General features: G+C 39.1%; 2 protein-coding genes and 1 non-coding gene across 14 annotated transcripts in view; 1 reads left to right on the forward strand and 2 right to left on the reverse strand.

Annotated features, from left to right (window-relative positions):
• The window catches only part of CNOT9 (CCR4-NOT transcription complex subunit 9), a 30,377-nt gene extending 14,775 nt beyond the window's left edge, over window positions 1–15,602 (reverse strand). The window contains exons 1-3 of the mRNA XM_065930587.1: window positions 15,441–15,602; window positions 3,415–3,594; window positions 2,107–2,222 (exon numbers count right to left, since the gene is read on the reverse strand). Of these exons, the coding sequence (XP_065786659.1) occupies window positions 2,107–2,222; window positions 3,415–3,594; window positions 15,441–15,464 (320 nt within the window). The 5' untranslated portion in view covers window positions 15,465–15,602. The remainder of the gene's footprint in view (window positions 1–2,106; window positions 2,223–3,414; window positions 3,595–15,440) is intronic.
• Window positions 503–634, reverse strand: LOC136165774 (small nucleolar RNA SNORA72). The gene has a single exon (XR_010662753.1). It is a non-coding gene; the product is annotated as a small nucleolar RNA SNORA72 (small nucleolar RNA).
• The window catches only part of USP37 (ubiquitin specific peptidase 37), a 90,504-nt gene continuing 77,220 nt past the window's right edge, over window positions 14,416–27,699 (forward strand). For 3 of the 12 annotated variants that reach the window (XM_065930573.1, XM_065930584.1, XM_065930585.1), the window contains exons 1-3: window positions 16,084–16,246; window positions 21,127–21,267; window positions 25,731–25,954. In XM_065930573.1, the coding sequence (XP_065786645.1) occupies window positions 25,799–25,954 (156 nt within the window). In that variant the 5' untranslated portion in view covers window positions 16,084–16,246; window positions 21,127–21,267; window positions 25,731–25,798. Of the gene's footprint in view, window positions 14,549–16,083; window positions 16,247–16,393; window positions 16,410–17,362; window positions 17,493–21,126; window positions 21,268–25,730; window positions 25,955–27,699 lie in introns of those variants that run through there. The other 9 variants (XM_065930574.1, XM_065930577.1, XM_065930583.1 and 6 more) reach the window with 9 other exon arrangements.

The following is a 27,699-nucleotide window of genomic DNA, read 5'->3' on the forward strand; positions in this document are numbered from 1 at the left end:
TCTCTCACCTAATTTATGAGTGAATAACAATATTAATAATATTCACAGGTACAAGCTGACAAAACCTTATAAACCAAGACAACAAAATAAAGCAGCCACTATCAAGGTTTATCTGTTACACTTAAATACACTTCTTTGTTAGAGCTTTCAGATAAACCAAGTATCCTAAAAACACTTTAATCTGCAGCTAGTATGTTTAGCAACTAACATGGAATCAGTCTATTACTTTATATAATTTATAACAGTTACACCTTACAGGAGAGCCAATACCCCAAAATTTTAACCAAATACTATTGTATTTTTCTTAAGTACTTAAAAGTAATTCTCTTTTTTTAAAAAAATAATTTTTACAACTCATTTAATGGCAACTGGTAATCATCAAACTAGCAATGGTTAATATAAAAAATTATCACACTAGCTGTGCTACCATTTCTCAAGGTTGATCAGATACCTAGAGTCACAAACAATTCCCATACAAGATACGTCATGTAAATCAGACTTGGTTTATCACCAGCATTTATAAAACCAGACCTAGGCAAAGAACTAGGTCTGGGGACACATGCATGGTCTTAATATAGCGAATGTTTAGCCTGCCCTGATTATTAAAAAATCAGAACAGCGAGAATATTCGCAGAAAAGTAATTTTCTTAGCAAAGTTTCTAACATTCCAAAATGTCAGTGCCAATCCAGCACTCAAATTTTATAAGGAAAACTAGACAAAGAGAGAAAGGCTTTAATAAGATGACTATTAAGCGCCTTGAGGCCATAAAAGCCACAAAGCAGATTTCTGAACAGAATCTCCCCTTTCTTAGTAAGATATAGCAGTAAGGGAAAAATTTCTCAACTTGCACATCAATTCTCATTTATGACAGAGGTTGACTAGAACCCTGTTTTCAAAAAGTTTTGAAGCCAAATCTGGCTTACTATGTGAGAAAAAGTGCTGAGTATAGACACTTACTGAATTCCTACTAAATACCATGCACTGTGCCTCATGCATGGCACAGTGATGCCTACCAGGATTCAGGAGCAAGAAGTAGCTATATACCTGACTTTTCCTGAGAGGTGATCACCACTCCTTTAAAGTTCCTTGCTACCAACAGTTAAAAAGTAAATGAGACAATGCAGTAATATTCAGCCTTAAAAAGAAAGGAAATTCTGACATATCCAACAGTATTGATGAACCTTGAGAACATTATGTTAAGTGAAATACACCAATCACAAGAAGGCAAATACTATGTAACTCCATTTATAATGAGGCACTCAGAATAGTAAAAATTACAGACAGAAAGTAGAACAGTAGTTGCCAGGAGCTAGGGGACAGGGGGATGGGAAGTTATTGTTTAATGGGTACAGGGCTTCAGTTTTACAGGATGAATAGAATTATAGAAATGGATGCTGGTAACAGTGGCACATTATGAATGTATTTAACACTACTGAACTGAACACTTAAAATCGGGACTTCCCTAGTGGTCCAGTGGTTAAGAATCTGCCTTGCAATGTAGGGGATGTGGGTTCAATCCCTGGTTGGGGAACTAAGATACCACATGCTGCAGGACCACTGGGCTCATGTGCCACAACTATTGAGCCTGTATGCCACAACTAGAGAGAAGCCTGCATGCCACAATGAAAATCTTACATGTTGCAACTAAACACAACACAGCCAAAAATAAATGAGTAAATAAAATAAAATGGTTCAAATGATATATTTTATGTTATTTATATTTTACCACAATTTAAAAAGGCAAAAAAAATCAATTATAAAAGAACATGTTACTATGGTTAACTCATGTTGATGTTTGGCAGAAACCAACACAATACTCTAAAGCAATTATCCTTCAATTTGAAAAAACAAAAAACAAAAAAATACCCCACAACATGTTAAACAGTATCATATTGCCACTACACCAAAATTTGGTGAAATTAGAGACCAGAAATTCTCCAGGAATAAAAACTAGGAGTCCTGAAGACCCACACCCACACAGGTGCGCCCTCCTGTAAGCCCCTCCTCTCATCGTTCAGAAGTAGTTCAGGACCACATTCAATCAAAGCTCTACACACACACCCATCCAAAGTATTATTTTTTTTTTTTCCATCCAAAGTATTTACCTGGTTTCTGGATGTGATGCCACACATTGCAATAATGCTAGAGCATTGCAAACTCTGTTAGATTGGTGTGCTGTCAAGGTGGGTGGGTTGATAGATGGATAAATATTTACAATTTCCTAAAAAATAGAAATCAACACCATATGAGCATGGAATAACTTTAATTCCCATGGTATGAAAGCAAACAATTTTAATTCTGCATACCCCATAAGAACAGAACCATCAAAGAGGAGGCAGAAATAAACAATATTCCTTTCATCACAAATATACCTGACTGAGACTATTTGAAACATATTATCCCTAGGAAGATTTCTAAGGAGGGAACTGTGGTTACCCACACTTTTACTATATTCTGCATCATTTGCTGAGGCTTTCACTTGAGGGACTCCCCTTCCCCCACTTTTGTCAACAACCTACTTTAGTTTGTAGTGATGAGACAGTTGACCAGGCAATGTCAGTAAATCAACCACTTTAGCTCATAAAGAAGTTTCTGTTTGGTCATGTAGCAAGTGCAAAAAGGGGGAGATAAGAAAGTGCGTGTATGTGCGGGGATATGTACAAATAGCAGAGAACATATGTATTCTCTGTCAAAAGGTGATGATTTACTGAACACAATTCCATTTATCTTAACTAAAATTTTTACATAGAAAATGTTCCCATAAGAAAGACTAGTTTCCTGGGTACATGCAGTACGGATAGAATATGAATTTACTCAACAGATTTTAAAAATTAATCTAATTATTAGGAAGGTGGACAATACTTTAAAGATGATCATATCTTGGTTCTTAGGACTACATCATATCAATTTATTCCCCGGAAATGACTGTTCTAGTCAGAATCAAATATTATTTATTCTTTAATGTACAAGTATACCCACCTTTACTCCTATGGCTGTTATATCTTTACACTAGCATTTTCTTTACCCAGAATATACCTTTCAGTTCTTATACCTCCCTTTCCACCACCATCCCCACTCCACCTCATCATGCAGTATTATTTTACAGTACTCCTAAAGTTGTGTTTCTCAAAGTGCAGTTCTTACATCACCTACATCAAAATCATCTGGGAGCGGGGAGCTGCTTGTTAAAAATACAGATTTTTCATTTTAGACTAAATAAATCAAATCTCCTGGGTAGGATCCAAGAATCTAATTTTAATGAGTATCTTAGATTTTTCTAAAATAAGTTTCTTACAAATGGTAACACTTTAAAAAAAAAATTACCAAAGTTTTCAAAATCATTTGTACAAAGGCAGAAAGTTACAATTGTGATAATTAGGAATGAAATGCAACTCATGGATATATATACCCACCTGTAAAAGTGCTGCAATAGTACCAAATGAATGCCACAGCATGGGTGCAAGGTCAGGAACAGATTCTCGCTTCTTACTTAATTCCAGCAAAGCATTTTCCCTCGTCTCAGGACTGGACAGCTCGTTGATCCACTGATAGATCTTTTCTCTATCCACCTGAGCCAGTGCGGTAGGCACAGGCTTCAAGTGAAAATAAGAAAAGTAAAAGTAAACATGTGAGTTTCATCAGCATCAAACCAAGTCTTGCTCTGCTGTAGCCTTTAGAGGGAATATATTTTTTGTAAATAACAGGGCATCTTTTCTAGAAACATATACTTGACATAAACTAGTTAAATCTATCAAAATTTAAAACACACACACTTCTTAATAATACATATTTAGAAATTTACCCCCCCCCCAAAAAAAAGAAATTTATCCTACAGGTATACTTGGGCTGTACTGAAGACATATCAGAATGTTTACTGTTGTACTATTTTAAAAGCAGAAAACTTGAAATCTATCAACATCTATCAAAAAAAGAACTAGTTAAATATGTATGGGTACATCTTTATTTGGAATACTACATAGCCCTTTAAAAAAGTTATCTCTATACTGTGCTGATACTAAACAAGAAGCAAAAAAAAAAACCAGTGTAAAATAGCTTATATGCTTCCATTAACACACACATGTATTCTTACATATTTACATAAAACATTTCTAGAAGGACACATAAAAAACTGCTAACAGTAGTTACCTTTAAGGTTAAAATCTATATAAGAGACTTATTTTTCATTGTATACAATAAAATCTTTTACATACAGTTTAAATTTTTTTAACCATGTGACTATCATGGTTTTTGAAAGAAAAAGTCATCCCCCTACTGCTCTTCATTCCCCAGTAACTCCAGCATCCCCCTCCATGAAGGAGAAAACTTACATAAATTGGAAAAGCTCCCCACTCTAATGATTCTTATACAGACTCTACCTCCATCCCTTGGAGATTTACTCACTACTTCAGTTCGGTTCAGTTCAGTTGCTCAGTCGTGTCTGACTCTTTGCGACCCCACTCACTACTTACTCATGTACAAACTATATAAAGAATCTTTCATTACTGTGCTATAAAGAATCTCAGTATTTCAATAAAAATTTGAGCACTTCCATAATTCTTCACATTTTCAAATAGGCTTGGTTAAGTTCCTCAATTATTCTTACCTGGAAAGTAAGATCAAAGACTAGAAAAATGATTACCATTGCTACTTCAGGCTCTAAAGTCCTAACAAATTCATGGCGATTTCCATCCCTAGCCCAATATTGTTTCACTTCATTCCCTGCACCCCCCCAACTATGAGGAGTAGATAGACAGAAAAGAGATCTACATTTGTAGATGAGACTCTTAATGCTCAGAGGAATTAACTTGCTCAGCTCACCCAAGTACAAAGTAGCATATTCTAATCTTTCTTAAACCATATTATACAGTTTCTTACAGTATTTATTTGTTCCCATAACACCATAGTGTGATAGAACACCGACCAACCCATCCCACATGATATAAAGATGAGGAGCAAAAAGCACAAGTGTCTTTGCTGAAAAACAGAATGAAGTCTAAGGTGGACTTTGAGGAGTACTCACATTTACTCTACTCAAGCTGAAAGACCGCCTTCTATAATTAGAAGCTCAATTAGATGCTTTTAGCTTATTATTTATCATTTCTCTTGGGCTAGAATGAACCACAAGGTGTTCTGCTAAATGGACTATATACCCTGCAACTTAAGTCCTCCTTAAGTGCCTCAGAGTAATCTGCTAAAAGCTGTTTTGTAATTCCCATCAGTGATGCTCAAGAAAACATGAGGTTCCTAAATGATGTAGAAGGAACAGGGTAGTTTTCTGATCCCCATTCCCAATAGCAAAAAACAGTATGGTCCACGCATCTGCCTTTTCTACTGCCACAGACAGGCCTTCAACTTTAAAAATTATTTTTGGAAATGTAATTCCACCAGAAGATAGGATGTATTTATTTAGAGTATTACATCACCTTAAAAGCTCAGTGAAAACAAGGGCTAAAATTGTAGCTTTGGGTTTCCTGCCCACAATCTCTTGGACAACCTACAATCCTTAAGAGAGTCCCAGGACAACATTCCGGCAATACAGTATCTATCCTGATTAGTCATTACTCATTCCAGAGGCCTGTCATCCAGATACTAGCATCAGTAAGCTCCACTACCCTCTCCAGAGTCGATCTATGACTTGTATCCAGCACTCCTGTACCCTATCCTGTTCTGCAGAACTCTAGGTGAACATCACCAGGCTGCAATGGTAGATACCAGCTAGCATATAATGGATTCAGGACTCCAGGCCCTGTCTGCACATATTCCTGTTTCCAGAGCTGGTTTGACTCCAGCAGAGAAGACTGTGCCCCTGGAGTGATGCTGGCATGCTAAAGGGCCAATGTCTGGTGGTCCCTAAGGCCATGACCACTGGCTGCAGTAATACTCCACCTTTTGAAACTACTTGTGGGAATTTTAGCCTCTATGAGACTTTGGTTCTAAGAGAGCTAGGGAGGTCAGTCAGTTCAGTTGCTCAGTCATGTCCGACTCTTTGCAACCCCATGGACTGCAGCACACCAGGCTTCCCTGTCCATCACCACTCCCAGAGCTTGCTCAAACTCATGTCCATCAAGTTGGTGATGTCATCCAACCATCTCATCCTCTGTTGTCCCCATCTCCTCCTGCCTTCGTCTCTCCCAGCATCAGTCTTTTCCAATGAGTCAATTCTTCGAATCAGGTGGCCAAAGTATTAAGAGTTTCCGCATCAGCATCAGTCCTTCCAATGAGTATTCAGGACTGATTTCTTTTTTGAAAGCTGAGTTTTAAGCCAGCTTTTTCACTCTCCTCTGTCACTACCATCAAGAGGCTCTTCAGTTCCTCTTCACTTTCTACCATAAGGGTGGGGTCATCTGCGTATCCAAGGTTATTGATATATCTCTCAGCAATCTTGATTCCAGCTTGTGTTTCATCCAGCCCGACATTTTGCATGATGTACTCTGCATATAAGTTAGATAAGCAGGGTGACAATAGGCAGTCTTGATGTACTCCTTTTCCAATTTGGAACCAGTCTGTTGTTCCATATCCGGTTCTAATTGTTGCTTGTTGGCCTGGATACAGATTTCTCAGGAGGCAGGTCAGGTGGCCTGGTATTCCCATCTCTTGAAGAGTTTTCCAGTTTGTTGTGATCCACAGTCAAAGGCTTTGGCATAATCAATAAAGCAGGAGATGTTCTTCTGGAACTCTCTGCTTTTTCGATGATCCAATGGATGTTGGCAATTTGATCTCTGGTTCCTCTGCCTTTTCTAAATCCAGCTTGAACATCTGGAAGCTCACGCATGGTTCATGTACTGTTGAAGCCTGGCTTGGAGAATTTTGAGCATTACTTTGCTAGCATGTGAGATGAGTGCAATTGTGGGGTAGTTTGAACATTCTTTGGCATTGCCCTTTTTGGGACTGGAATGAAAACTGACCTTTTCCAGTCGTGTAGCCACTGCTGAGTTTTCCAAATTTGCTGGCATATTGAGTGCAGCACTTTCACAGCATCATCTTTCAGGATTTGAGCACTGGAATTCCATTACCTCCACTAGCTTTGTTCGTAGTGAAACTTCCCAAGGCCCACATGACTTTGCATTCCAGGATGTCTGGCTCTAGGTGAGTGATCACACCACTGTGGTTATCTGGGTCATGAAGAGCTTTTTTGTACAGTTCTTCTGTGTATTCTTGCCACCTCTTCTTAATATCTTCTGCTTCTATTAGGTCCCTACCATTTCTGTCCTTTATTACTCATCTTTCCATGAAATGTTCCCTTGGTATCTCTACTTTTCTTGAAGAGATCTCTAGTCTTTCCCATTCTATTGTTTTCCTCTATTTCTTTGCACTGATCACTGAGGAAGGCTTTCTTATCTCTCCTTGATATTCTTTGGAACTCTGCATTTAAATGGGTGTATCTTTCCTTTTCCCCTTTTCCTTTGCTTCTCTTCCTTCCTCAGCTATTTGTAAGGCCTCCTCAAACAACCATTTAGACTTTTTGCATTTCTTTTTCTTGAGGATGGTCTTGATCACTGCCTCCTGTACAGTGTTATGAACCTCTGTTCATAGTTCTTCAGGCACTCTACCATATCTAATCCCTTAAATCTATTTCTCATTTCTACTGTATAATCGCAAGGGATTTGATTTAGGTCATACCTGAATGGTCTAGTAGTTTTCCCTACTTTCTTCAATTTAAGTCTGAATTTGGCAATAAGTAGTTCATGATCTGAGTCACAATCAGCTCCAGGTCTTGTTTTTGCTGACTGTAGGGAGCATCTTCCTCTTTGGCTGCAAACAATATAATCAATCTGATTTCGTTATTGCCCATGTGTAGATGTCTATGTGTAGAGTCGTTTCTTGTGTTGTTGGAAGAGGGTGTTTGCTATGACCAGTGCGTTCTCTTGGCAAAACTCTGTTAGCCTTTGCCCTGCTTCATTCTGTACTCCAAGCTCAAATTTGCCTGTTACTCCAGGTGTCTCTTGCCTTCCTACTTTTGCATTCCAGCGCCCTATGATGAAAAGGACATCTTTTTTGGGAGTCAGTTCTAGAAGGTCTTGGGAGGTCAGGTGGGTGGTAATGTGGCCCTCAAGTACAAGCTTAGAGAGGAGCTCTGCAGCCACTCTAACAAGGAGAAGGAGGCAGTGAGGGCAGTTTGGTACCAGAAAATAGCTGAGGTAGGGACCCTCCTTTTCATTACCCCTGGGGAATTCTGCCCCAGATTTAACAGCAGAAGTTAGTTTAAACCCACTGAATACTTATGTTATTGGATGAATATAGTTATTTTTTGAAAGTGGGAGTTCATATACATAGGTCTTACCCTATTAGGCACTATCTTAAAAAAATACTTATCACTACCACTCTCATTTCATAGATGAGGAAACAGAGAAGTTATTTAAAGGTTAAGTGGCAAAGCCCAGGATTTGAATTCAGGTGGTTGGGCAGCAAAATCCATACTCTTCACTGCTTTGTGAATGCTGCTCCTCACTTCCTTTAAGATTAGGTCTAATCTAAAGACGACTCTCCAGAAAACTATTTCCTGTGACCTACACAATAGAAATAGGCAATACACAAAAACCACAAACAAAAATTAAAATACTACTGTTGTTAGTTCAGCAGAATGTGATAAACAACCAGCACCCAATATCACTGATACTAAGAGAAATTTTCTACTTAATAAGATTTGAGGTACTTAATAACCATCACTGTAATGGGAAGGGTCAATTAAACAGTTTGACATAATTCCCTATGTCAAATCAAGGCTCAGATAGGCATAATTTAGCTGGTGCTAGCCACCAACACCCACCCACACACAAATATACACACCCCTTCCCTACCTCTACCAACATATCAACAAGTAATTTTTTAACATTCAATGAAATTTAGTTATTTTGGAGAATAAAAATATTACCACCTTTTTTTTTTTTTTTTTGACCCTGAGGCTTGCAGGATCTTTAGCTTGCTGACCAAGGATTGAATCTAGGAACTAGAAGTGAAATCACTGGGTTCTAACCACTGGACTGCCAGGGCATTCCCTATTTTTTAATTACACACTGATTTCCATATTCATTTATATTACTAGACAACTGATAAAATACTTTGTACATCATCCCTGAATAAAATCCCAAGGCACAACTCTAGCATCTCACTAGATCTTTAATTTTATTTATTTATTTTTGGCTGCACTGGGTCTTTGTTGCTTTGAAGGGCTTCCTCTAGTTGCAGTGAGCAGGGGCTACCCTTTGTTGCAATGGGCGGGCTTCTCACTGCAGTGGCTTCTCTTGCTGTGGAGCTCTACGTCTGTGGGCTTTAATAGTTGTAGTATGTGGGCTTGGTAGCTGTGGCTCGCAGGCTCAGACCCTTCACAGCATGTGGAATCCTTCAGGACCAGGGATCGAACCAGTTTCCCTTGCACTGGCAGGTGGATTCCCATCCACTGTGCTAACAGGGAAGTCCTCACTTGATCTTGATGGCAATATTAACTAAAAGCCCAATGCATCTGCCTCTCCTTCTGAAGCCCAAAGATTATTTAGGTACACCTTTCACAAAAATATTAGAATCTGAAATTTGATGACTTCCTAAAAGGGAATGGGATGTAAAAGAGAGAGTAGGGTAGATGAGGAAAGAGAGGGAACTGTATTGTACTTTAATTAAAAAAAAAAATAATTTATGTACTTAGGCTGGGCTGGGTCTTTGCTGGCTGCTCGTGAGCTTTCTCTAGTTGTAGGGAGGGGGCTTCTCACTGCCGTGGCTTCTGTTTCAGAACACAATCTCTAGGGCACTTGGGTTTCAGTAGTTTCAGCATGGGGGCTCAGGACTTGTGGTTCCTGGGCTCTAGAGCACAGGCTCGACAGTTGTGGCACACCAGCTGTGGGCCTAGCTGCTCCATGGCATGTGGGATACTCCTGGATCAGTTCTCAAACCTGTGTCTCCTGCACTTGCAAGCGGATTCTTTACCAGAGAGCCAGTAGGAAAGCCCTGAATTGTACTCTTAAAAACATGGTTTCATTGAATGATCACAACAGCATGGTATCACCCTTGTTTTACAGCTGATGGAACTAAGAGTAAACAGTCAGCAGATTTCCACCCTCCTCCAGTTCTCTATTTAAAGATCACCTCTAAAGATTCTTAGTTCAGTTGCTGTAATTCTTCTAATTTATAATTTACTAATATACCACTGAGGCTGTGGCTGATACAAACTCAATCTACTAGCACATAGCACCCAATGACAGAGAACCAAATTCATCTAACTTACCTTGTGGAGACTGGGGCTTCCCTGGTGGCTCAGATGGTAAAGAATCTGCCTGCAATGCAGGAGACCTAGGTTCAATCCCTGGGTTGGGAAGATCCCCTGGAGAAGGGAATGATTACCCACTCCAGTATTCTTGCCTGGAGAATTCCATGGACAGGGGAGCCTGGCAGGCTACAGTCCATGGGAACACAAAGAGTTGGACACGATTGAGCGACTTTCACTTTCACCTTTTGGAGACTACCTAACTTAAACGCACTAACAGCAGAACACTACCACACGAGCAGAGGTTAGCAATTTCTGAATCAAAAGTAATTTCTGGATCATTTCCTCAGAAAAATACACAACTGTAAACTGTCTTGCATGTGATTTACGTTTACCTAAAATTTACAAAGAATTTATAGAGTCTACCTGTATCCATTAATAGACCTAGGATTAAGCACCTACTTATCAGGTTTAAGAATAGGAAAGACCCTGGGATGTCCCTGGTGGTCCAGTAGTTAGAGGACTCTGCACTTCCACTACAGGGGGCCCAGGTTCAATTCTTCGTTGGATTGAGCCTCGCGTGTGGCCAAAAAGAGTAAAAAAAAAAAAATCAGAAAGACCTCAATTAGTAAGTAACAACACAGGTACCTAACTGGGAATGCACACTAGATAGGGAGCTAGAAGTGGTTTCAAAAGTTTTGCCATTTCTAGAATTGTGTGACCTAGGATAAATCATTTACTTTTCTGAGCCTCAATATTCATTGGTTAAATGAGGGAACTATATTAAATAATTAAGTTTTAGTTGCCTCTAAAATCTCAGTTCTTTCTTTAGTTAAAAGTGAGAGACTAAGTGGCTACCAAACAATTTTTATTGAGGCATAATTTGCATACAATAAAACTTTCACATGTACTCATTTAAGTATACATGTCAATGAATTTTGAGATATCTATATAGCCGAGTAACCACCACTACAATCAAGATACATTACCAGACGCTCCATTATCCTCCAAAATTCTCTATACTTCTTTCAGTAAATCCCACATTCAGCCCTCCATAGACTAGGTTTGACCTTTCTAGGAACTTTTAATAGGAGGCAATATTTATTGAACATACTAAGTGCCAGTCACTGTGGATTACCTCAAATTATTCTCAAAATTCTAAAAGGAGACAGGTTCAGAGGATTTAATTTATTGGAGTTCACATAAGCAAGTATATGGCAGAATTACATTTAAAATCTAGTCTACTAATATTTGTCTCTAGAATCAGTGAAACCTACTTAGTCCACAGGACTGAAATCACAAATATCCCAAGCTGAATAAATTTAATATTTAAGAACCCAATACAGAACTTTAACCTTGATATTCTCTTGCAGTTGGATATGAGTAAACAGTGGGATCAATGCACATACCCAGAAACAAAGTCATCTATTAGAAGTCTGAGTTGGACTTTAGTTATCATCCTCAACACTTTCAAGATCAGAAACAAGATCAACTATATTTAATTATATGCTCATATATAACCTGCTTAAAGTCAGTAGTCCTTTTCTTTTAATAGATTAAAGGGAAAAAATGTTTAAAAAAAGTTTGTACTATCAAAATTCAGGAGGGACTCATTCTCTTCTTACCTGTCTATTGGTTTGTATGTGGAAAATGTTATTTCAAGTAAAATTTTTTCTTTCAATGAAGCCTAACATTCAAGGGCCAAAAAAACAGTTGTTGGTTATCTTATCAATGAATATGTGACAGTGAATACAAAATGGAATTAGACTGAAATAAAGATTATTTTCCAAAGTATGGAGAAGGCTCAACACATGGCTTTTGGTGTCTATATAATGATACAGTAAGAAAACTCACTTTCTTAACAGTGTCAAAGGGAAATACAAAATTAGCTTAATATTCTTATCTTTATAAAAGAAGGGCCAGAATGTTCTTCAAAATAACTTTTTAAAAATGGAAGTGAATAAACAAAGAAAACTTGGACAACTTGCTTAAATCTTCAATAGGAGACAAAGAAGGAGAAGGAGATAGTGTCTAAATTAGATACTTCAGAGTGCATAATGTTCTTTTTACTTGCTAAAGAGGAGGGTATCTGGGTGTCCAGCACTGCTTCAACAAAGAGATATGAAATGACTAATGCAGCTGCTGGTTACATAGAAAGTGAGGAAAAAACAAGGGTTTAAGGATGTTAAAACTGCCACTGGAAATTTTAAAAAAAGCATACACAGTGCATCTCCTAAAGGCTTACCTTTGGCTGTTTTAGATCACTAGCATAACATTCGTTACAGAAGACCCATGGTATATGTGAAAATTTGTGGTTCTATTAAGCTGAAGAAAACCTCAAGGTCCATAGCAAGTGACTTGTTACTTTGCTGACACAAGAATTAGAGTCCCAAGGCTGAAGCCTGGGAGCAAGTCATTTAACCAGTGAATAAACCCAGTCAATCACTGAGCACTTTCTTATTCTTATTTAATACAATCCTGTGTGGTACTTCTGTTTTTATTTGTCAGATTTGAGAATGTAATTATATTCTGTGATGGCAATAATGAAGATGTTAGGACGAAATATTCTGTAAAGAATGAAAAGAGTCTGATCTACTTGAAACTACTGGCATAATAAAATACTAAAAGAGTAAAAATTTAAGATATATCCCAAATGATCTCAATTCCTCCAATCAGTGAATAACATACTACATTCATATGTGATCACATTCTCCTTTGATATTACTATCTCCCTAGATGAAGTCATGATTTATTTGCAATTTAAAAAAGAAATAAAGGTATACACAAATACAAATTTTCATCATTAGACAAAAAGTAAGCATCTTCTCAAGCAGTTTAGATTATTGCAGGAACTGTTGCATGTCTTATTGACACAATTTTTAGTGAGGAATATACACCATCAGAGGATGAGATGGCTCGATGGCATCATCGACTCAATGGACGTGAGTTTGAGTAAGCTCAGGAGTTGGTGATGGACAGTGAGGCCTGGTGTGCTGCAGTCCATAGGGTTGGAGAGTCAGACATGACTGAGCGACTGAACTGAACTGATACACCATCAGGGTCCCTTTACCCAGATGAGAACAATACAGTCAGTTTAGCTTAAAGGAAGGCACTAAAGGATTGGGAAAGGGGTGGCTCAACTGTTTTTGCTTCAGTCTCTTCATTAACCAAATATTCCAGTGAATAAGCGGTACAAATGAGCTTAGAGATTTTGTGTAGTCCAAACAGCAAAACAGGTGAAAAAAGCACCAGAAGTTCAATTTCTTAATAAAAGTAAGTCACTGTAAATTTAACTGAAGAAACATGCATTAAATATTTTAAGTAATGAACCAGAGCTCTAATGGCTGTTTGAAAGATGTATTAGGGAGCAACTGAAAAGAAAAGAAGTTGAATAGGCAGAGACTGCTGAGGCACAAGGGAAACAGCAGCTTGGTATCAAAGCCTAGAGAAATCACAATCAGCTTCTCAGACACAGACAAGTCAACCTTACAATTGTTTAAACCGTCCCCTCCAACCAGCAGCAACCTCATTTTCTGACTGGCTTCTTCTCATGTTAGTCACTGAGTCCTGTCCAACTCTGCGACCCCTCTGTCCATGGAATTATCCAGGCAAGTATACTGGAATGGGTAACCATTCCCTTCTACAAGGGGTCTTCCTGACCCAGAATCAAAAGCCAGGTCTCCTGCATTGCAGGCAGATTCTTTACTGTCATATTACATGTAAAGTGTGGAAGAAACAAAAAAGCTGGAGAAACTGCAGTCACCTAGTTAAGAGATTATATAAAAGGTATCTCAGCCTGTGGAAAGTTCCAAACACTTTAGAAACATGGTGCCAGGAGGCAGAGACGCCACTAGCCCTGGCAATGACAAGGCTGTCTGTAACCTAGTCACACCAACTCACTTTTAAACTTTAAATTTAACTTTTGTTAAATTTAATTTTTGTCCTCTGTTGAGGATTTATGTCATTTTACCTGGTAATGAAACTTCAGTATATTATTTTCTCTTTAAGCCACTTCGCCTTGATGCAACTGAAAAAAGTTGGATGAGCATTCAGAAGAGTATGCTCAAATCACATGATCCTGTCTGCCCATCACGGCTATTCGCTCAGTTGTCACCGCCCTCATCAATATCCAGGCATTCAGCAAAAATATTTGAGCCAGGAACTGTCCTGGCACTGAAGTAACCATGTAAACAGGATCTACATGATCCCTGTCCCTGACCTCAAAAGGGGGACAAATATCAAACAAGTAAATGAAGCAAAACTTGGGAAAAGTTTAAGTAGAAGAGATGGAACGGTGGCCAGTTGTAGCTGCAGCCTGCAGAGCAATGTGAAAGTCGAGACTGAAAACACGGGTAAGGAACATAAACGCTCAGGTAGGGCCTTGTAGGCAACGCAAAGTGTTTGGGTTTTACTTCAACAAAACGGGAAACCGCAGGATTACTTCAGCTAGGTTGTGTGTGTTTGTGTGTGTGTTTGTCGCTCAGTCGTGTCCGCGACCCCACGGACTGTGTAGCCTGCCAGGCTCCTCCGTCCATGGGATTTTCCAGGCAAGAATACTGGAGTGGGTTGTCATCTCCTTCTCCAGGGGATCTTCCCGACGCAGGGATCGGACGCAGGGATCGAACCCAGGTCTCCCGCATTGCAGGCAGACTCTACCCTGAGTCACAGTGCATGGTTATTAGGAGTTTACACTGTTTTTCTTGGTCAAAGATCACGCTGGTAAAACGAGATGTGAAAAAAGGTTTTAAACGCAGAGAACCGTAAGTCAGACATCCTAACTAGTCACTTGTTCAGGTCTCGGATTTTGTATCTGTAAAGCTAGTGGTTTGAGCTAGAAGCCATTTCCTCCCCGCCGCGACGAGCCTAGGCAGGGAGTGTCAGATGCACCTCGGAAGTCCCCTCGCCCCCGCAAACGCCCGCACGCAAACGGCGGCCTAAAACTGTTGGTAGAGCAATGAATCAATGAATGGCCCCTCTGGGCCGCAAGGGAGGCGCTCCAGCCGCGCAACCAGGCCCCGGGACCAGAAAAGAACGCGCTACGCGGAGCCAGAGGCCGCGAGAGCCGGTCGGCGGGGAGAGTGGGGACCGGCTCCGCCAGAGCCAAGGTCGGCGAGGAGGGGGGCCGGGGCCTCGCGGGTTGAGGGCTGGTGGACTCCCGGCCTGCCATAGGGAGCTAGGAGAGAAGGCCGAAACGCGGGGCTGAGGAGGGGTTTGGGGCCCAGGCCGGAAAGCTCAGCCACTTACCGCAGCCGTCGCCAGACTGTGCATGTTGGGAGCGGACGCCGCTCTCCTCCCACCGCCGGACGCGCCAAACCGCGTCCCAGCTTCAGCGCCTCTGCCGCCGAAAATGACGAGACGTCGCAGCCGCCATCCGCCTCCGGTTCGCTCCGCCCCCTCCGCAGCCCTCTGACCTTTCACCTCTGACCCCGCCCACACACCCTCTTCCCGCCCCCCCCCCCCCGCCCCCGCAGTTCCTGGAGTTAACAATCCTCGAGTCTGTTTTGTCCCTTCAGGACCAGAAGGACACCCGCCCCCTGCTAGTGTCCCCCATCCCTGGCTTGGAGCAGGTATCTCCAGAGAGGGGCGTGAACTCTGACCTCCCTCCGGAGGCCAGTGAAGGGCGGGAAAAACCAGGCAGTCCGGGAGGACAACTAGTGCGCATGCCCAACTGGACTCTGTAGGAGGGAAATGGTAGGCAGGCGAAAGTGCGTGAAGTAGAAAGTGCGCGTGCGTACTACCGTCAGGGCAGGGGCGGGGCTACCTCGGCGAGATTTCGCCCGGTACTGGGGCGGGGAGAGGGCGTAGAAAGGGCGGGGTTTCCAGGCTTACGCGCACGCGCTTCTCCTGGTCGCGTCGGGTGTGCGTGCGTGCGTGCGTGCGTGTTTGCGTGTGGTTACAGTTCCCGCCATCAGCCGCTCTCCCTGACTGGGGGAGTGAGCGGCCCCTCTCCGTGCCCGGTGTCCCTTCCTTGTTGACCCCCAGCTCCTCCCCCTTCACGCGGACTCCGAGCTTCCGGCAGGCCTGTCCAAAGCTCCGACTCAGAGGCACAGGTAAGGCGGGCACGGCGAGCGTCTCAACGGAGCCGTTTTACCCTGCACCCCCCCCTCCCTTCTCGCCCCGTGCGGTCCGCCCACTCGGCGTTCACTCTCCTGGAGTTCGCCGGCTGCTGTTCTGCCCGCCCCCATTCCCGCGACGCCCCCTGTCGCTTCACAGGTACTCCACTTGGCTTTCCCCACGCTTTTCATCTCCTTTGACCGGGTCTTTACTGTCACTCGCTCCCCTCGCGACCCGAACCTGGCCCCTCTTGGCTGGGGGTTGTCGTCCGTCACTCGCCTCTTTGCGAGGCCTGCTATCTCTTCAGGTGACTTCTGTTGCCGCATGTCCATCGGGCCTTGGGATATGATACTGTTTCACTTTCTTGGCTATTTTTCACCTCTCTCCTAGTCATCTTTCACTCAGAGGCATGGATTATATTTTTTTTCGTGCCTTTGGTTGTTCCCCATCTCTAGCCATCAAATCAGGTAGTCAGGTTTACCTAGTTTAGGTCATGATCTGTGAAAGGAAATAATAATTGATGACAAAATCCTCTGTCTAGAGAGTTGATCTGTGGGTGGTTTTGTAATTCTTTGAAATTTAGGCTCTGTGTAAATGCCTCTTGGGGGTGGCAATGTCTGACATGCCTCTAACTATAAGAGATGTCTTAACAGGATGTCAGGTAGGCAATTGGATTATACTGGGGTTGGAGCTTAGCTGTAAGCTGGGTGCATAGATAAATGTGTGTATGTGTATATATGTATGTATATATATATATATATATATATGTATATTTATATAGACATTATCTGCCATGTTGATAGTAATTGAAGCCATGGATGTGGATGAAATTGCCTGAGGAGAGTGCATTGCTAGAAAGGAAAGGGACCTAGGATGGAGCGCTGAGAGATGCTTGCTGTTTAGTAACTGGATAGAGGAGTACAAGTTTTGCCGAAAAGGTGAAAGAAGTTAACCAATAATGTTGAATTCTGTTGAAAGGTAAAGATAAGTAAGGACTGAAAAGCCTGTTGACATCAAAGTAATCGGTGATCATAGTGAGAGATGTTTGATGGAATAAAATGGATATCTGGGTGCAGTATTGTTCTCCTTTTACTCTTCCCTTCCACCCTAAGCTTTAGATTCTACCTGTATGTTGATGGTGAAGGAAAGGGAAGCCCGGTGTGCTGCAGTCCATGGAATCGCAGAGTTGGACACGACTTAGTGACTTAACGACAATAGAGGACTTGAGAAGTTTTATATCCAGTGTGTTTCCTCTGTTCTCTGCTCAAAATCTAAATACCCAACTGTCTGCTGGACATCTTAATTTGATTTTTTTTTCCCTTAGGAGTTTCAAAAGAACATACCTGAAACCAGTCTTCTCTCCATACCTAAATGTGTTATCTTCCAGTATCCCATTTTATTAAGTAGTATATCCATTTACATAGTCTAGAACCTTGAAAACCATTCTTGCCTTCTCGTCATCCCATGTATCTATACCCTCTTCAGGTTCTATTCATTGTATTTCCATTATGTGTCTTGGATTTATTTCTATACATCTTCATTATCACTTTTGTAATTCAAGCCACAACACTTTTTCACCTGGACTTAATGTTCCTTATATTCTCATTTGTAAAATGGGAATGATCACCTTGTTGGACTGCTATAAGGGTTAAATGAAATAACCATGGTAAGCACACCACATAAAATAAATAGCCAGTGAGTATTTTTTTTTTTTTTACCAGTGAGTATTAGCTATTATTGTAATTGTTGTTATAAGCTGAATCACTTCCTATCTGGTTCTCCTAATTTCTTTCATTCTTGCTCTTGTCACTCTCTTCCCCAAACCCAAACAAACCACATCACTTTTCCACTTAGCAGTAATATGTCATTTGTCTGCTTAAAAACCTTCAGTGGATTTCCTGTGACTAAATATTTATTACATTTAGGGTAAAATTCAAAATCTTTACTATGGTCTGTAAGATTCTGCATAACCTTATTCTTTCCCACTTCATCTTGCACCATTTTCTTTTCCCTCACTAAACTCCAGCCACAATGTTTTTCACTTGTTTAGTTACACCAAGTTATTTCCCACCACAGAACCTTTGCATGTGTGGTTCTGGACTGTTCCAGCATGGTTATCTCTCAATTAACTCATTCTTCAATTTTCACCTGAAGTGGTACTTCCTTAGAGAAGCCTTCTCTTGATACTCTCTAACCTGTATCCCCCTACCCCATCCTAAATTAGGTACCCTGTGATAATTTCTCACCATGCCCTGAACTTTATACCATATTTCAGTACTTTCAATTATATATTTACTTGTGTAGTTATTTAAAGTCTATCTTTTACTAGAATATGGGTTAGAAATGATTTCATTTCTATTTCTCAAGAATTTGTTGAAATGAATAAGTAAATTGGAGCTTGCTAGAAGAACCATCATGTCTTTAGGAAACACCAGCTTACTGATATTTTTGTCATCTGATGACAAGCACCTTTTTACAGTCCGCAGACAAAGGATGCAAAAAAACAAAGAGTTTCCCTCTTTGGGCAATATTACCCGTTCTTAGGTCAGAATCATTCAGATTTTAGATTCTTTGAATTGGAGAAAAACTTCATTGAGGTCAACTTCTCTTTTTACTTTCAGCCGCCACACAATTTTATCTTTTTGTGCATTAGTTTTATGGCTCATTTTAGGAAAGAAAGCCCTTAGAAATCAAAGCAGTGGTTTACATGTTTTCACAACAGGTTAAACTGTGAGACCAGTAAAGATGAAGTTTCTAAAAATACATTAAGTAAAATTTCATGTTTAAGTAAGTTGCTGGTGGTGGTTATGGAAGAGAATACCAAAATTTAATGATTTGTGTGTGGGGAACAAAACTTGTGTAGAGAAATAGAAAATTAAAAAATAGGAGTGCCAAACACAGAAGCATTTGGATTTATTTGATAGGTAGTGATGAACTGTTAAAATGTTTGAGAGAATGTTTCAATTAAGCAAGATGAATAAGTTCTAAAGATAAGCTGTGCAGCATTTGTGCCTATAGTTAACAATACTATATTGTACATTTAAATGTTTGTTAAGAGGGTAGATCTCGTGTTTTGTATTCTTACCACAATAAAATTAAAAAAAAATTTTTTTTAATGTTTGGGAGGGGAATTAGCCTCAGCAGCAAGTATTTTAGCATTTACTAAGTACCTGTTGTTTTGTTGGAGTAAAAAAGAAAATAATAAGACAGGTCCCCTCCATCTCCCCCTTCCCCTTGAGAGAGAAAGTTGAGGTGAGAACTAGTGCACACTTTAGTTGATGTGCTAAGTCAATTCAGTCATGTCTGACTCTTTGCCACCCCATGGACTATATAGTCTGCCAGGCTCCTCTGTCCATAGGATTTTCCAGGCAAAGATGCCGGAGTGGGTTGCCATTTCTTCCTCCAGGGGATCTTCCCAACACAGGGATCAAACCCACATCTCTTATGTCCCCTGCGTTGGCAGACGGGTTCTTTACCGCTAGCACCACCTGAGTTGGTAAGAGATTAAAAAAAGTCCTTAGAAATGGTTATTACAAGATAAATGATTTGTTGGATAGAAAAATCTTGAGAGAATGAAGACTGGAAAGTGGTTGCTACGAACCTTTGAGGATGCACTATAGTTAGTTAAGTCGCTCAGTCGTGTCCAACTCTTTGCGACCCTGTGGACTGTAGCCCACCAGACTCCTCCATCCATGGGATTCTCCAGGCAAGAATAGTGGAGTGGGTTGCCATTTCCTTCTCCAGGGGATCTTCCCGACAGAGGGATCTAACCCAGGTCTCCCGCGTTGCAGACAGACGCTTTAACCTCTGAGCCACCAGGGAAGCCCCAAGGATGCAGTATGGTAGCAGTTAAAAATATGAGTTCTGGTGTGTCTCTTACTGACTCTAAGTAACCATGGATAAATTACCTAATCTGTCTAAGCCTCAGTTTCTTCATTTGTAAATTAGTGATATTAATAATCCCTGTTCTTCAGGATTATTGTGAAGCTTATGAAATATTGCATGTATGGTGCTTCATACTGTGCTTGGTAAATGTTGCATAATAAATATCAGGTGGGAAAGATTAGTGAAGTGATATGTTTCTGAATTAGGGTGGTAGTGATGAATGACTTTCAAATAAATAAGAACAAGGCTAACGCTGATGAGGAGATTTTTTTTGCCTAAATGACAGTGGAAAGACAAATGTAGGAAAGTCTGGGGAATCTCTTAAAGAGGACATGGACTGTGTCATCTTCACATTTGTGTCCCTACCATAGTGCCACCAAATTGGAGTAACTCAATAAATGATTTTTTACCAAGTGAACAAAGGAGTTTAGAGTTGATGGTAACAGTCAAGAAGGTAGTGAGACGTGTTTGGGTAGCAGAACTTCAGGGAAAGTTGAGGCTTTTAAGAGGCCTAAATTTTAGAAACAAGCCCATGAATTTAGTTTTGAAAGAAACGTAAGAACCACGTTTACCCACCTTTTGAAACTTGTATCAACATCTTTTGGAAGTGATATTTTAAGATTTAAAACCATGATATGTAACAATGTTTATAAAGTGAACAAAAGAAATACTGTTTATTTCACTGCCTTCTCAGTTTCAAAATGTAACATGAATAAATAAACCAAGATATAAGTTGTTTTAGGTGCAGGCTCTGGGAGTCCCTCATTTTGCACAGCAGATATATTCCTAAAGTTGTTGAGTCTGTGTGCATGTGCGTGTGTGTGGGGTATGTGTACAAGTGTATCTTGAGCATTATACTTTAAATGTTTTCAGTAGTTTATGATTTTTAAATAGAGAGTTAATCTTTGTTGTGTAAATGAGCACTTTTTGAAAATTGTAATTTTGTAAATGAGATTTTTTTTTAAAAAAGGCACACTTATATTTTCTTTAGCTGAGTTGATGGCACCTGGAGAACTGGCATAGCTGCAGAATATGAGTAGTTCCCCAAGAAGAGTGCATTGCCTTTGGCACAAGGATCAGAATAAAGGTGAATTGTTATTACATAGGGTATTTCAGTAAAAGTCTCTGAAAAGTAAGTAATGTTTTTATTTTGGATATATATGTTTCCAAGAGTATGCTAACTAGCAAGAACTGACCATTTTCTTCTATTTTGTAGTAGTAATTTTTGTGCTTTAGCATGCTTTCTTAAACCACAGAATACCCTCTGCATAAGAATGTTTTCAAAGCAGTACCTGAAATAAGAACATTTAAATAACTGTAGAGGGTATAAAAACATTTTTGCCAATGTTATTGAGCTTTCACAGATTGCTCAGTAGTGATTTCAAAAATGGTGAAGAAATTTAGGGAAAAGCAAATCTCTTTGGATGTACCTAAAGAATAATTGGTTTTTCTTCTACTTTGTCTTCCTAATATCACTTTAACAGTGAATTAGCATTACAGAGTTTAATGAAACCTTGTCCTTGTTAGGTTCATAGAAAGTTGAACTGTTACTGGATCATGCTAGATACTTGAAGGGAAACTTAGTGTTTTTTTCTCTTAACCAAGTAAGGCAAAGTCTGATAATATGATCAGTGTGCAAAAGTAAATACAGTTAACTCATTTAATGCAAGAGCAGACAATGGACTGGTTTGAGACATTAAGAAAAAGTTTTATTGATTCTGCCAATTTTATGCCTTGTACCTTTTAGGCTTTTTCTCTTAGAGAGAGATTACTAGTAGAAATGGTTAAGAAAATGTTCAATATCTGAAGTAAAATTTTATATACTTAGCCAAAACTCTGCATCAGAATATTTGAGAATTTCATCCAGAGAAATCATGTATTACATGTAGAGAGAATTATAGAGGGAAACAGACGTGACCAATAAAGTTTTTTCTTCCATACTTTATTGAACTTTGAAATCTTTATCTCCAAATCTTGTTAAATAATCTAATATTTTAAAATATGTTTTTGTTGGAGGAATTCAAGGTCAATGTCCTTTATTTACTTTTTGATCTGTAAGGAAGACACTGAGACAATGGGGTTTTAACTATTCCCTTATAATTTGGCATCCTAAATGTATAAGAAAAGATGAGATAATTTGATAGGCCTCTTGAAGTATAGTTTCTTCATTGAGCAGTAGATTGTATGAATCCTGGTTTAGGCACGTTTACTAATGTTTTTTGTTTTAATAATGCATTCTGCAACTGCATATTCTTGTTTTTCATAAATGATTTTTCTCATTGATATGTGGAGAGCTTTGCATTTAGGAGAAATTCAGATGTACATAGAAAAAGCCTGGAAATAGTTTTCGAAGAATGAGATATATAGCACAGAATGATGCTCCTGCAAAGAGCTTAGTAAATGTAATCCTATGTTGGCCATATAAAAGGAATTTATGGTTCTAGTATCTGCTGCTGTATATTTTAACTGTAAAATGATAAAATTGATTGTGCTGATCTATTGTTCTTGAATAATGAGGTGGTTTCTTGTGTGCCAGACACTCCTCCTGGGGATGCAAAGATAAAGAACATATTCCCTGTCTTCAAATAACAGTTTTCCATTTTCATTAGGTGGCTCTCTGTGGGGAACACTGGGGTGGGCTTCTCAGCATCTGTCACACCCCAACTGATAAGTCTAGGACAGTTGGGCCTGTCTTCTATCCCACATAGAAGAGGGAGACAAAGGGGCAAGTAGGTAGTTTATAATACAATGTGATAAATGCTCTACTAGAGTAAACGCAGGGTACAGCAGAAGAGCAAAGCATTAAATGCTCTCAGTGTGTATATGGGATGAGAGAATAATTGAAAGATAGCTAGAAAGGGCTTCTTAGAGAAGATAATATCTAAATTGAGTTTTGATTTTATAGCCAGGAAAATTTTAAAAGGGGAGTTGTGGAGGATGGGGAGAGTAGGTAAAAAATCCTCCAGATGTAGACCACAGTGTATGCAAAGGTATAGTGGCATGAGAATATATGCGTTTTTAAGGAAAATTGTAAATTGTTTAGATCGCTGAATTTGGAGAGTCTCTTGGGGTTAGAGAGGTGAGCAGGGCCTGAGTCATGAATGGTGTTTATGTCATGTGAATGAGTACATTTTATTGTGAGGGCATGTGCTGTGTTGTGCTCAGTTGTTCAGTCATGTCCAACTCTTTGTGACCCCGTGAACTGTAGCCCGCATGGGGAGCTGTTAAATGATTTTATGGATAGTGATGTGAGTTAATCTGAAGTTCATTATGAAGATGTCTGGAAGGCATATAGAGGTTAAATTGACGACTTTACCTTCCATTTCCAGTCCAGTACTAATAATCATCAAGAGAGGTGTTAAAGATAACTCATGTTTCTGGCATGGACAACTGGAGTAGAAGAGGGATCACATATTCATGGCAGTGCTATGAAACAGAGTAGAAAAAATCTCAAGGCTATATCCAAGCAATAAAGCACTAAATTATTAATTGTTAAAAAAAAAAAAAAAAGACTTCCCAGGTAGCTCAGTGGTAAAGAATCCTGCCAGTGTAGGAGACTCAGGAGATGTGGGTTCGTTCCCTGAGTTGGGAAGATCCTTGGAGGAGGAAATGGCAACCTATTCCAGTATTCTTGCCTGGAAAAATCCCATGGACAGAGGAGCCTGGCAAGCTACAGTCCATGAGGTCACAAAGAGTCAGACATGACTGAGGATTTTAAAAAAAAAAAAAGCATTACAAACACATTGCTGATTTTGTAGTTACTGGTTGGAACAAAATGTCACATTAACAGACAGATCTGTGAACAACAGTGGCCTCTATTACTTTGATGGATTCATACACCCAGCTAATTAGAGTATATAAATCTGGCCACAATTCGGCACACAAAAAGTTCGATCAGTGAATAATAGTAGAGGACTTACGATGCAAAATACTTTAAACAATTCAAAGTGTTTTCGTATCTCTCTTTAAATTTATTCCTAGCTGTTTGATATATAGCACCTAGGGGCCTTGAACTAGGGTTCTCCAGTCTATATGCTACCTCTAGGTGGGTTTTGTTTGATTTGAAACTTTGAATTCATTGTCCAGAATTTAAAATGGGCAGTTTGACATAAAAATTTGATTGCGTTTTCTTGAAGAATTAGATGATCTGGTAATGCTGGGTTCATGGCAAAGCTGGCTAGATTTGAACAGACATTTTCATATTTTGCCTGTCTAAATCGTTTGTGTAACTTGTTTAGCCTCTATTTAGCCTCTGTTTAGCAGTGAGTTGGTAACCATTGTTAACAAGTTATTTGGGATCTTTGGAGAAAGAGGTGTTACAGACAAGGAATAAATTCAGAAAGTGGGCACTAATTTCATTCATATTGAAACTGCTGTCTATTGAGTGCCTAATGAGTGTTAGCAATATTTCATTTAATTCTTCAACACTATAGCATTGCTGTTTTACAGCTGAGAAAACTAGTGGTGAGGAAAAGTAAGTTAAAAGTTAGTAAGTGATGGAGCTGGCTTCTGATACCTAGATCTAGTATGTTTTTCCTTTGTATGTATATTACTGTTTTTAGCTTTTCTAGTTGAGTTGTTTGGGCAGAGGCAAAGTTTAATGGTTTTTAACTTAATAAATTATAAGCAAGAATCTGTATTAGAGGCCGTGTTTTTAGAGATTTGAAGGCTGTAGCGTAAATTTCATTTTAATTTTATTTGCGTATATGTGTATAACACTACTTGATAATCATTTTCTGCTGCTTAATCGTATTTACTTGCTGACATCTGTTAAGCTAGTTTTAAGAGTCTTAGACATTCTGTCATATCTATAAGTATCAGAAGTTCACTTGGGAAATTTAAATATTTGTGAAAGATAAAATTGGTAAAGATTCTTTGCAGGAATGATAGAGTTAAACATAAATGGTAGGTGGATCTTAGGAAGGGGTTTTTTTTGGTTAGTTTTCCCTAGAGAATAAATGATTTTCTCTAATAATGTAGTTGTTTAGGTTAAACTAGTTTGATTATTCTGACAATTATTTATTCATATAATACGTTTTATACATGTGGATATGCTTAGACTACCAACTGATAGAAGGAATTGTTTGGTCATACGATTTGATGTTTCATTAGGAACTCAATTTTCAAAACTGGAGTCAGCTGACTGAATTTTTTTTTTTTTTTAACTTATATTTGAAATTTAAGATCCTTTAGAATATGAAGGAAGGTAAAAAGTTGGCCATATTGCCATGGGCACTCACATTGAGAATGGAATCTTTAGTATTCCTAATTGTCATACAGTGACAGCAGTATGGTTGTTAATGCTGCAAAATGCAAAATTTAGACACTAAATGGACTCAGGTACGTGGCTCAGGAGAGAACATGTACAGAAAAAATAAAAGGTGGGTAAATTCAATCACTGAACATCAGTGACTGCTTCATTTGTTCTTCTTACCAGTGCTATCCAGCTAATCAGAGCCTTTGAGGATATTTAATAAAAGGTAGTTTATTGGAAATGGAGAAAAGGACGTATGATGATTCATTAAATGTTCTGTTTCAAACTCTTGTTTTAATCACTAGTAAGTTGTAACTTATTATTTTATTTTTCTTCCTTAGAATCTGTCAGGTGAAGGTGTATTTTTTCTTTTTAATTTGGCTAGAAGCAATTTATTTTTAAAGAAAATATGTCTCCTCTGAAGATACATGGCCCTATCAGAATTCGAAGTATGCAGACTGGGATTACAAAATGGAAAGAAGGATCCTTTGAAGTTGTGGAAAAAGAAAATAAAGTCAGCCTAGTAGTTCACTACAATACTGGAGGGATTCCAAGGATATTTCAGGTATTACCAAAGTTTGATTTGGAATAGACCTTCAATCACATCCTTTAGTGAACAGGTATTCTCTGCCACACTAACTATCATAGTACCCCTACTAGATTACTATTTGTTTAATTTCCATGGCACTAATATTGTTACAAACTATTCAGCAAAATTGTTGATGGTGTATAATAAAGAGTAGGAAGTAGTCACCATTGTTGAAAAGAAAGTGGTGGGAAGAGGAAGCTGGGAGAAACTGAGTCTGGATACTATCTAAGCTATTAGGATAACTTCAGTTATGTTCCCCTCTTCTGCACCGTCCCCCCTGCCCCCCCCCCCCCCCATATGTGATCAAGTCATCACTATTTAGTATTAGCTTTTAATAGGACTCATTAGTGTCTTTTTAATTTCTTCTTCCTAATTAATCCTGCCAAAGGTTGTGGTATGGACCATTCAAGGATGATATTCAGGGTCATCCTTACAGGTGTTTTCTTCTGTTAACTTTTTTTTTTTTTAATTATTTATTTATTTAGCAGCATTGGGTCCTAATTGCAGCACACAAGATCTTCATTGCATCATGCAGGATGTTTTGTTGCAGTGCAGAGATTCTTTAGTTTTGGTGTGCAGACTTAGTTTGCTTTGAGGCATGTAGGATCATAGTTCCCTGACCAGGGATCAAACCCAAGTTCCCTGCATTGTAAGGCAGATTCTTAACCTTTGGACTACCAGGGAAGTCCCTCTTGTTAACTTTTGAAGGACCTCATTATTTTATCACTGTAAAAAATAATTTTGTTTTCACTTCTTTCTTGTGCAGCCAAGAATTACTTCTGTTGATATGAGTTGAATTTAATGTCTTACATTTTCTGCACTTAAAAATGCTATATTTGTTAATTAGAGCATATAAAAGTAATATTCTAAAGTACTCTTTTGAAGAGCAGTTTATAAAACTTTATGCTTGAGAACTTGAGCTGAAGTAAAATTTCCATTTATATTTGCTTCTAAACTATTGGAAGTAAATTGGTTATGATTTTATGTATCAAAAGTATTCTTAAATAGACTGTAGGTGGTGACATGGGTAGTAGAAACAATAGTTTCTACCACATTTATATGCATATGACCATCTCAATGAAAGATTTTTTTTTAAAACAGATTCAGTCTTTCAGTCCTCAACTCAAATTAGTACTCAGTAAGTATTTAAATATTTAAGCAAACATAGATCTTTAGAAGCATGATGAATCCACCTGTGATTAAACTGTCATCTCAGTTCTAGATCAGTTTTGCATTCAGCATTCATTTGTTAATCACCTGTAGATTACTGTGATGGGTACTGTGCTAAGGGCTAAGAATACAGAGCTGAGTGAGGCACTTTTCCTCTCAAACTTAAGAGTAACCAAATGCATTCTCAGCTGTAAAAATACCTCAGAGATACTGATGTAACATAAAGAAGGAAGTGTTTTGTGCTCTGAGGATTTAAAGGGTAGGTAAGAATTTGCTAGACACAGTGAAGGTAAGGTGAAGATGATTTCTATAATGTACAGACCCATGCTAGTGTGAATGAACATTCAGGAAAACAGAAAATTATTTTAAAGTAAATGCACAGTAGAGAGTGAATGGCAGTAGTGGAGGCTAAGAGCTACATAGAAACCAGATCTTGAAATGTCCAGATCTTCTATGTCATAGTAAAGGGAACTTAGTTACTAGGGAGCCAAAATCTTAGGTTTAAATTCTTTTGGCAGCTAGGCAGATGACTTTCTCAAGAGGTAGTGGGA

Source organism: Muntiacus reevesi, chromosome 3 (assembly GCF_963930625.1).
Source record: "Muntiacus reevesi chromosome 3, mMunRee1.1, whole genome shotgun sequence".
Taxonomy (NCBI): Eukaryota; Metazoa; Chordata; class Mammalia; order Artiodactyla; family Cervidae; genus Muntiacus; species Muntiacus reevesi.